Raw genomic sequence first — 11,051 nt, forward strand, 5'->3', positions numbered from 1 at the left:
CAGGAAGTGGCCACTCTAGCTCACGTTAGCATGTTAGCTTTAGCAGTTTGTAAGTGTTGTAGATTAGCTCTGATGGCTCTTACCCGTAGTCTCTGTGGTTTTTTGATGATTTTGTCATATTGCGTGGTAAAGAAATAAACGCAAACGTTAGTTAAAGCATGTAAATAAGTAAGGATTCAGTGCTAAAACATCGCAGGAAGGAAAACATCTCTCCCGCCTGGAGAATGACCGGACTGAAGAGAAGGGGATCATGGGAGTTGGTGTTAAGCCTGGAGGAAAAACGCCTACAAATCACATATAGCCTTTCATATTAATAATAGTGTTACATTTAATGTAATTTGATCCCTCAGTGTTTAAATCCAGACTGAATTAAAAAAATAATAATGATAAATTAAAAAAAAAAAAAAAAAAAAAAGGTTTTAACAAATCCATCCTTCCATCCATTTTCGTCCGCTTATCCGGGGCCGGGTCGCGGGGGCAGCAGCCTAAGCAGGGACTCCCAGACTTCCTTCATCCCAGAGACGTCCTCCAGCTCCTCCGGGGGGACCCGAGGCGTTCCCAGGCCAGCCGAGAGACATAGTCCCTCCAGTGTGTCCTGGGTCTTCCCCGGGGCCTCCTCCCGGTGGGAAATGCCCGGAACATCTCCCGAGGGAGGCGCCCAGGAGGCATCCGGAACAGATGCCCGAGCCACCTCAACTGGCTAACAGTTAACAAATTAATAATAAAAAAATAAAAAATAATAAGTACAGTGTATGACAAAAAAAAACAAACAACAAAAAACAAAACAAAACTGAGATGTTGATTTGTATCTTTGCAAAAAGAAAAAAAATATCAGAGGGTCTATAAGTATCCAGCATGGGTTTTTTGACAGTCTGAGGGTCTGGGCATCTTCTGGAGATTCTGCAGTTTGTATCATAGAACAGTAGAAAGTATCATTCAAGGCCACTGAACAGAACATTTTGCACTGTAGTAAGCATTATGTATGAAATGAGTACAATAAGATGATTGTTCACAATAGCTTTCAGTTAAGTAACTTTGTAATTTCAAAGTTTCAGAGTTCTTTTTTGGCAACATACTTTCACTCCTACTTGAGTTATATTTTTATTGAAGTTACAGTACTCTTACTTGAGTAAAACTTTTCTTCCCACTGTGAGTAAGTCTACAATTGACAAAAGCTTTACATTGACAATATGAAATGATCAGAACTTTTGTGTTTCTTGTACCATTCCTTGATTCTATGATTCAGTTTCCTAATTTTTGTCTGTCCTTTGAAAATAAAACATTAAATAATGCACAAAATGTGTTGATCTTCAAATTAATTTAACTTCAATCAGATGTTATGTGCTGAGCTACTCTTTAAGTTACTCTTTAAGTTGAGTACTACTTTTTGAAAATACTCTTTTACTCTTTCAATTAAATTCTAATTCAAATTCAAAAAGTTTATTGTCAAATTTCCATATGAACATATGAAAAATTTAAATGTTCTTGCTCTCAATCTTCTACATCAAATAATAAAATAAAAGGAAAAGTCCAAGTGTTCTTCAGGGAGATGCAGATTCCTAGCTTCCTGGCTGCATGGTGGTAAGGGAGGGGAGAGAGTTCAGCATCCTAACACCCTGGTGGATGAAGTCGTTAGTGAGTCTGGTGTTACGGGAACACAGGGTCCTGTACCTCCTCCCAGGAGACTGAAAAGATTGGGTAACTTGCAACACTGACAATTGTGATGTCTTTGTGGGTGAGGCGGGTGGTGTATATGTCTTGCAGGGAGGGGAGTGGTGCACGAATGATCAGCGTCATTCAGAATTATGATGCACACCAAAATATTTTACTGAAAAAAAAAGTTAAAGTAAAACAACAGATGCCATGTAATAATGTTTATTGCACAATGAGACAAGAAGTCAAGCACACTCAGCAGGTATCTTTAACCTTTTCATATTATGTGAGCAACAGGAATAGTTTCAAGTTTAAGATGTTGTTCCCATACTGTATATTTATATTCTTTATACAGTCTAGGGTTGTTCCCCAAATCTACATACAATTTAATAACACCATAAGAACATATGCCAAAACCCTAACAATGGACCGTTTACAACACTAACAGCAGCACAGACTTACAATCAGACAAAGGAAAAGTAACTGACAGCTCAACTTTAAAAGGTGTACTGTGTAACTTTTAAGGTGGAAGGCTTGTCGCTTGCTTGTCTCCATGGAGATGTTATTGCTTTGCCTGGAATGTTCCGTGGTAAGACGTTAAACACATCTGTTCTATCTGTTTCATCTTCATTTATTCATTACAGGTGTTTGTATTGCTAAAAAATACAATAGAATAAGTTGCCTCTTCACAGATCTTACCTGTAATATAGCTTATAGTTGTCTCCCTTGAGATAAGTTTAATCTGTACCATGGAACATGCCCGGCAAAACAAAAACATATTTAGAGACAAACTGGTGATGGACCCTGCACCACAAAAGTTACACAATGCACCTTTAAAATATGATTTAAACAGTATTAAGACATGAACTGACCTTTTGGTCCTATCTGGCTCTCAAGAGATTGCAAAAAAAACATCAACTAGATTTCTGCATTTTCTTACAGATGCAAACATTAAATAATAAATATGATATTGAAATTTCCTTTTGACTAATCAGTAGCAATTAAAAAATACAGTGCATGTTCGCAATTATTAATCAATTAACACTATTCCAGAGTTTACATTTAATACATAGCCTACTCTTTAGGGCTGTAGTTTAAATGGGACAACAGCAGAAAGGGGAACTTAGTGAATTAGCGGAAGATTTGGTATTTTTTGCCATTTATATAAAAAGCAGATAAAACTCACAAGATTCACAAGTTTAATCTGTCTTTATATAAATACATTGATGTGCATAAATAGTTTAGTAGTCTTGTGAGTGCAGTTTGGGTCAGATACTGTACACAGAGACACGCAATAGTTTTGAGAGCCCCCTTTTTAGTCGACCAAGAATTTCTTACAGCCCTACTACTCTTAGATAAAAATACATTTGCTAGATTTTACAAAACAAAATATACATGGAAGAATTTATGCTTGAAGTTGCACTGCGTAACTTTTCTGGTGGAGGGTTCGTCAAATGCTTTTCTCAGTGGAGATGTTATTGCATTGTCTGGAATGCTTCACAGTATGGTGTTAAATCTTTTCATCTTTTTTTTCCTAGTTATTTTGAGCTGTAAAACCACTTGTAATTGAATAAATGTAAAGTAGATCTGTTTAATGAGATATTGTGGAACATTCCAGGCAGAGCAATGACATATCCATAGCAACAAGCAGGTGATGGACCCCAGCCAAAAAGTTACATAGTGCAGCTTTAAAATACAAGTGCTCTAATGTTACAGTTACCTTTCACATTCTCTTAAGAGCTGCTCGTCTCTGCCCTACTCTGTTCTGATGTGTCTTAGCGGTGTACAATCCTATAGAACAATCAGCAGGCTGCTTTACTTCTTGGCCTTCCCCTGAGCAGCCACAGCCTCCATGGCTTTGCGCACGGTCTCCTCATCTCCCAGGAACTGCATAGGTTTGACGGGCTTCAGGTTTTTGTCCAGCTCGTACAGGATGGGGATTCCTGTGGGAAGGTTGAGTTCCATGATGGCCTCGTCGGACATGCCTAAGACAGATAGAGAACTTTAGTGCAGAGTAAAAAACAGACAATATAAACAATATAAAAAAAACATAGCTGCAGCATTCAGGACATCTTGAAGACAAAAACGGCTTGATGCTCTATACCAATTTAGACAATGACAATAAAAACACTTTTATAGACAACAGAATGTCTCCCTCTGCTGGTCACAAACTATGGTTTTAAGTATTTAAGTATCAACCCAATATCAACCCATACTAGTGCAGAGACTGAAATAAGCATTTATGGTCACATTTTTATATATAACAAATTTCCACCTTTAAGGCACTCAAAGCGCTGTACATCACTCATTCACAGTGTAGTGTCTTGCCCATGGACACAACAACAGCATTCAACTGTGGGAGCTGGAATTGCACCGCCAACCTGTGGGTCAGTGGATCTGATTCACTATGTCAGGGAGCAGGATTCTGAGCTACTGTCTACATGGCTGAATGAGTTTTCAATTTTGTGTTGCCAGCTCATATGACAACTGTGCTATAAAGCCTAACAGCCCACTATATTACAATAGCAGTATAGGACAGCTAAAGGCATCCCAGGTTTAGATATGATGATTTTGCCATTTAAACAGCAATAGTCCACAGCTTTCAGGACAAAAATAATACCTTTATACATAGCTTTAGTTACATGAATGGACTTTGTTTAAATTGTGATGTTCCCCAAATATTCATCCCAGTGAGAAAACATTTTGTCATGTAGTTTTTGCACTAAAATCTGATACAAAGTAAGTTGATTTGTGTAAAATGTCCAATGTTCATGTGCACCAACAACTCAAGGAAGCAGTGATTCTCTGGGAGGTTTTAAAATGGCTTGGTAGTCCATATAGAACTTATTTTCTCTCAAGATCCGCAGCCCTGTGCAAAATACTACAACCCAAGTGACTATGGCGGGTTCTACAGCAACTTCCGGAATAAGATCGATAGGTAAGAAGATTTTTTTGTTGTATTATTATGTATAGTCACTACTACGTATTATTATGTATAGTCAGACATTCAGTCACTTGTAAAACTAAGATAAGAATAAGAAGCAGGAGTTACTGGTACTGACCCTCCAGGTGCTTGACGATGCCCCGGAGACTGTTTCCGTGCGCGGCGATGAGCACCCTCTTGCCCTGTTTGATCTGAGGAGCGATGACCTCGTTCCAGTACGGCAGAGCACGGGCGATTGTGTCCTTCAGGCTCTCACAGGAGGGCAGCTGGTCCTCGGTCAGGTCTCCATAACGGCGGTCCTGTACGGAAGAGGACATGAGGGAGACGAAGAGGTTTCATCAGAATCAGAAAAGTCAGAAAACATACTATATTGTATTGTATTTTCAAACTGGGAATCTGATTTGACAATATGACGCAACATAAAATAAATAAGATAAAAATCATAGACTGTATAAAGAACTAAGACTTAGGGAGTACGAGGTCACCCACAGCATTTCACCCAAGTCAAATGAAGCTCACCTAGGCCGGCAGTTATAGGAGTGAATTTGGAGTCGACTTCCATATTAGGAATAGGAATTTATTAACGGACAAAATAGTGAAATTAAAAAAACCACCACCATCATATAGAGTGGGTTAATATGAAAATTTTAAGACCAAAATGACAAGGCTCATAGATTAACTGCAATCAAATCGAAATCGCTATTTTTAATCAACACAATTCACAAATCGAAAAGGCTGTAATTTAAGTACCACCATTTCCTCCACAAACATAATACCCTGTCTATTTATGTATAAAATCTAACCCTGTATTTTAGATCTGTACAAACATATTCTGAAATGTAACTCTTGTATTAGTTTGGCAGTTCATATTACAATCTTCTCAAATATCATGGATTAATTGAAATTGTGGACTTACAGAATCCTTTTATTAAAACATAAATTGCAAATTTAATTTAATTTGTAAGCACAACATTGGTCATATGAAATCACAAGTACATAAGTTTAACAAATTATTCACCCCTACACAACTTATTTAAAGCTGCACTGTGTAATTTTTCCAGTAAAAGGCCTGTCACCTGCTTTTTCTCCTTTGAGATTTTATTGCTTTGTCTGGAATGTTTCACAGTATGGCATTAAACCTTTCTATCTTCATGGAGACCAAACAAGGTCAAGTTACTCGTCAGATTTAAGGAGAGGCGACCCCGCTCACAGCCAGAATGCCTGTTTTTATGGGTATTTTTGAGCTATAAAACCACCTGTAATTAAATAAATGTAAGATAGAGCTGTTTAATGTCATACTGTGGAACATTCCAGGTGACGCAATGACATCTCCATAGAAACAAGCAGGTGACAAACAACCTACCGAAAAGTTACACAGTGTTATAAATACAGAGATCACAATACAAGTAGTAAAATTTTACAATAACATGTCTATTACTTGTCTATATTTTACATTTTTATTATCTACTTTGTAAAATTATAACATGTCCTTTCACACTTTGCATTTATGATGATCAAACCTCCAGCTAACAACACAAGTAGGTTTGGCTGAATTATGACTTGTAAATATACTAACATACATAAAAATATGTATATTAATTAATTTCATTTTGGCCAGTATTTGTAATTGTATGATCACAGGTTGTCTGGTCTTTGCACAATGCTGAACTTTTGAACTTGTACAGCTCAAACCTTGTCCTCTTCAGTCATTTATTAACTGCTCCTCCACACAATGGGGGGAAACATAGGGTCCACGGAGCTGAACACAAGCCTCACATGTATAGAAATATCAGAGCACCTAGTCATTTTCCTAACAGGAGAAAAACAATCTTCTTACTTTTGCAGTGGAAGTTGCAAGTGTACTGAAAACGGTGTTGTAACTTTAAAAAAATGGTCTATATAGTGGTCTATGGGTGTGTGCTAGTCAATGTGCTCTAATACTTTTACTGATACAGCTCAAGATCATTCTAAAACTATTCAAGGAGAGGGCTGTTTCTGTCCTGTGAATGTGAGTTTTTTAGTATTGACACAAATGAGTATCTAGTTTTGGAACTAGGTCTTCTAGTATTGATTAGTATTGGATTGTAGATACTTCTGACAATCCTAAATTCCAGACAAAACCATGTTGTCTTCATGGATGCCCCTTTGACATGTTATAACACTGGAATTACAAACTTTTGTGATATACATTTCAGCATTCCTTTTTGTGTGTATATATGCAAATGAATGAATGAATGAGCTGACTCAATGCCAAACAAAATTTACCTGTTGGTACCAATAAAGTAACCCTGAACCTTGATCTTAGAGCTACTCCAGAACCAAAAAATGTGTTTCTTTCTCACAGACTTTATTCTAGATTCTGAAAACTATTCTATCTCCTTCTGCTCAATAAGACATATTTACACAGCACACACACAGATGCCATTTCTCCATCTTGCTAACTTACACACTAGTGATAGGACAATCTCACCTTGCTGATGATATTGTAGTAGTCATGATCGGGGCCCATGACGGGAGGGGGGATGTCAAAAGAGCGTCTCCAGATCTTGACCTGTGCCTCTCCGTGCTTGGCGGCGGTCTCTGCCTTGTTTAGCCCCGTGAGGCCACCGTAGTGCCTCTCGTTCAGTCTCCACGTGCGGTGCACCGGGACCCACATCTGGTCGATGCTGTCAAGGACGTGCCACAGGGTCCGGATCGCACGCTTCAGCACAGACGTGTAGCAGATGTCAAACTCGTAGTTGGCGTCTGTGGAGAGAGGAGGGAATAAGTCAGAAAGTGATGATGAGTGCAGTAGAGACGTCAAAGAAAAAGTAGAATCAGATGAGGGTTCAAATTATCAAAACAGATACTAATCAATCCAAAACTAGTAATGAAACTAGATACTAATTTCAAGTATTGATTAGGGTTGCACCAGTATGATACCGGTATCAGATATTGGCGTTGATTTTGAACATTTTGGTGGATCAGATATCAGTTCCTCTGGGGGGCATATAGGACAAAATTTGACTAATACTGTATATTGTTGGAGATTTTTGGACTGGAATCATCTACAAACAGCAGATGTACAAGAAGGATTCAGATGCTTTCCCTAATTGTCTGTCAGTGACCTTATTTACCCTGATGATGCTAAAGTAAAATCTCGTTTTGAATGACTGAGTTTGGATAACAGCCAAGCTCAAGTCCTGAAGGTCAAAAAGACAAACAAACAGTCTAGGTATCCTTTTAAAAGAACACGATATTTAACATTGCTGAAATTGCTTTCATGGATTTAAAAAAAGTTACATTCATTTTGTCCCACCCACTGATGAGAATAAGTTCAGCAGACATTTTTAGCAAATGATTGGCTGAAGACCTCTTATTAAAAAGACTGTAACTTGACCATTGACAATTACAATGGCACAGCCTCTGCCTAAATTATTCAATTCCTTGCACTCCACGTATTCCATTTAAATTGCCTTAAAATAAAGATGAGGTAAGATGACAATATGGAGGAGTACAAATCTTCCTAGAACTACTAAAATACTCAAGACAACATTACAACTCTATCATCTTAATTTTGTCTAATAGAAGATATCAAGCATAATATTAATTAATAAATATTGATATGTTTCAGATTCTTGAAAGTGACGTATTTGTATATGTACATCATTTTGCATTATAACTTTTTTAATTTTAGCTGTCTCCATCTTTATTAATTGCTATTGTGCTATAGAATACTGTGATTTCTTCTAAAACCCAGCTATTTAAAGTTAAAGAAGTCAAAATTATGATTATTTTATGTTTACCCACCATCTGTTATTAACTATTATCTCTACCCTATCTCTAAACATGTACCATTAATAAAAGGGGTGGGCAATACATTTTTTCCATGGGGCCACATGAGAAACAGAAAATATTGTGGAGGGCCAGACCAAAATACTTAACTCAATTCTGCATAATATTAATTGTATTTCTATATAAAAAGCAGTAATTAACATCATTCTGACAAGCTGGAAATTCTGGTAAGAGTATATGTTATGACTAAGCAATAAAAAAGGTTTGGTGAGGTTGTCTTTAAAAATTGTCATATAAAAATGCAATGCAGTGCAGCTTTAGTCCATGCATGAGGTAAAATTATAAAATATGTTGCTTTTCTAATTCTAAATTATATTAAACGGGCTGGTCAGAGTCAACCAAAAGGTCGTATGTGGCTCAGGAGCTGTACAATGCTTCGGTCTGGTCTGAAATGTTTCACAGCTAGGCATTACACTTTATTGTCCCCATAGAAATGTTTTTGTAATATTCCACAGCATGGCATTAAACTAATATAGCACCAATTAGACAAGAAGGTGACACCACAAAGCCAAGGCCCTGGTCATAAAAAGATGCAAGAGTGGTATGTTTAATGTCATACTGTGGAACATTCCATGACAAAGCAATAATAATCTCCATGGAAACAAGTAAGCAGGGGATTCTTCTCCAGAAAAGTTACACTGTACACCTTTAAATCAGACCTATTATGCAAAATGGACTTCTCAGAGGTTTTAGCAATGCCATAGTTGTTTCCCCTTCTTATTTCCCCACTCCTGTCACACCGATTACTTAATTATAATGTTATTCTATTGTTTTCTAGTGTGTTTCATCACTCCTCTGTCCTGTTCTGTTACATAAGCAGTGCCACAGCATGGTGCAGCCACAGTGGAGCATCCCCTTCGCACGTACGTCCCCGCAGCCAACATCATCGACGTGACTCAACTCAGGACTACACGAAGCTTTTGTAACGCCATCGCCCGCTCTCTACCGCATGCCAGACACGTTACGACGGATCCTGGAGCACGATCGCGCCGGTACACTTCACCTTTCAGGGCCTGGCCGCCTCTCCTCGCCTCCTTCTCTCCGGTTTCGCTCAGATCCGCGTCGAACCATCCGCAGAACCGATTCTCCTGGTTCCAGTTGCTCTCCCCGTGACGGATGAGGACGAGTTTATAAGCAGCCATTGCGGTTTTGAATGAGTTAGATGAAGTTTTAAGTTGGGATAAAGTGGAATGAAGCTGAGAGGAGGTCGGGATGAGCAGTTCGGAGCCGCAGAGAGATCCACTGGTTGCTAGCCGGGGAGCTTTTATCAGGGCATTGGTTCCCTCCCCTGCTTCCGGGTTGCGGCGGCCAATCGGATGCGGCGCTGCTCGCTGTGACGTTGAAACTGACCAATGGGAGCGGTGGGCGGTAGCGGTGGGCCCGTGCAGTGACCTTCATTCTGTACATTGTACCATAGGACTGTTTTATTGAGCAAGTTCCATCTTTTAAAAGCTTCTATATTACGCAAAATTGACTCTTGTGAGCTTTATGCCATGTTATAATGCTGTTACCTCCTCAAAAACGTACCTGGAGTTGTGTTTAGTTTCATTCACCCGTGTCTGAGTGACGCTTTATTTAGGGTGAACAGATTTTTCCAAATTCTAAACTGGGACACACCTGGGTTGGGATGGTTGGTATAAATAAAATGAGAAAAGAGCGTGAAACATTATACATTCTCGTCTCAATCATAATCTGAGGGGATTCTGAATCTGCATTTTTTTTTCTTTACTATTGGCGGGGATCAGATTGGTCAAGAATTGATATAATCCTGTTTTAGTCCTGGTTTAAAGCTGATGTATTCCTGGTTTAGTCTTAGTTTAGTCCTGGTTTAGACCTGGTTTAGATCAAATTGGTCAAAATTAGGGACCCCTTTGACATTTCCTGTATAAAACTGGGACAAATCAATGGTTTTGTATCAATCTGCTGGAACAGGGGATACAGGGCTCAAAACTGGGACTGTCCCGGATAAATAGGAATGTCTGGTCACCCTAGGCTAGTTATAAAGCTAGGGTGACCAGATGTCCCAATCTGTGTCCCCTTTTCCATTAGATTTATACAAAAAATGTCACAGGTTTCCCTATTTTTCACTAATTTGATCTAAACAAGAACTAAATCTGAACTAAACTAAGATTAAACTAGGACTACATGTGTTCTAAACCAGGACTAAAACAGTCACTATCACAATTTTTAACTAATCTGATCCCCACCAACAGTAAAGAGGAGCATAAATTATCATGTATTTAGCCAAAAAAACAGAAAACCATGTTTGCAAATGACCATAAAGCAAAAAAAAAAAAAAGCAAAAAAAAAAAAAAAAAAGCACAACGTTACATGCTCTTTCACAGTTTAATTTATACTAACCATCCCAACCCAGGTTTAGAATTTTGAAAATCTGGTCACCCTATACTAGTCTGTCTACATCTCCAAAGTTCAAAATACTCTGTCATGTCATGTGGTGGTAGTTTTTAACTTAACAGCTCCTTTTACATTTAGTTCAGTAGAAATAGGCAATTCCAGGGCTGAAATTATCCAAATGATTCTGATGAAAGTGTATGGAGTTTAAAAACACAGAGGGCACTTCCTGTTATTACCGCATGACATCACAAGGTGGAAGACAGTG

The 11,051-nt window shown here is 38.3% G+C and overlaps 2 protein-coding genes across 3 annotated transcripts in view; both read right to left on the reverse strand.

Annotated features, from left to right (window-relative positions):
- Nucleotides 1-344, reverse strand: part of slf2 (SMC5-SMC6 complex localization factor 2) — a 37,577-nt gene extending 37,233 nt beyond the window's left edge. For both annotated transcript variants that reach the window (XM_020929232.2, XM_020929224.2), the window contains exon 1: nucleotides 84-344. Coding sequence is in view for 1 of the 2 variants with exons in the window: in XM_020929224.2 (XP_020784883.2) it covers nucleotides 84-118 (35 nt within the window). In the remaining variant the exon portion in view is untranslated. The remainder of the gene's footprint in view (nucleotides 1-83) is intronic.
- A 1,515-nt stretch (nucleotides 345-1,859) lies between these two features.
- Nucleotides 1,860-9,699, reverse strand: LOC110164220 (phosphoglycerate mutase 1). The gene is made up of 4 exons (XM_020929261.2): nucleotides 9,435-9,699; nucleotides 7,068-7,342; nucleotides 4,716-4,896; nucleotides 1,860-3,638 (listed from the first exon to the last, which is right to left on the reverse strand). Exons 1-4 carry the CDS (start codon nucleotides 9,571-9,573, stop codon nucleotides 3,469-3,471), a joined length of 765 nt encoding a protein of 254 aa, XP_020784920.1. The 5' UTR covers nucleotides 9,574-9,699; the 3' UTR covers nucleotides 1,860-3,468.
- Between the last annotated feature and the right edge of the window lie 1,352 nt (nucleotides 9,700-11,051).

This window comes from Boleophthalmus pectinirostris, unplaced genomic scaffold (genome assembly GCF_026225935.1).
Source record: "Boleophthalmus pectinirostris isolate CB_2022bp ecotype Guang Dong unplaced genomic scaffold, ASM2622593v1 HiC_scaffold_5, whole genome shotgun sequence".
Taxonomy (NCBI): domain Eukaryota; kingdom Metazoa; phylum Chordata; class Actinopteri; order Gobiiformes; family Gobiidae; genus Boleophthalmus; species Boleophthalmus pectinirostris.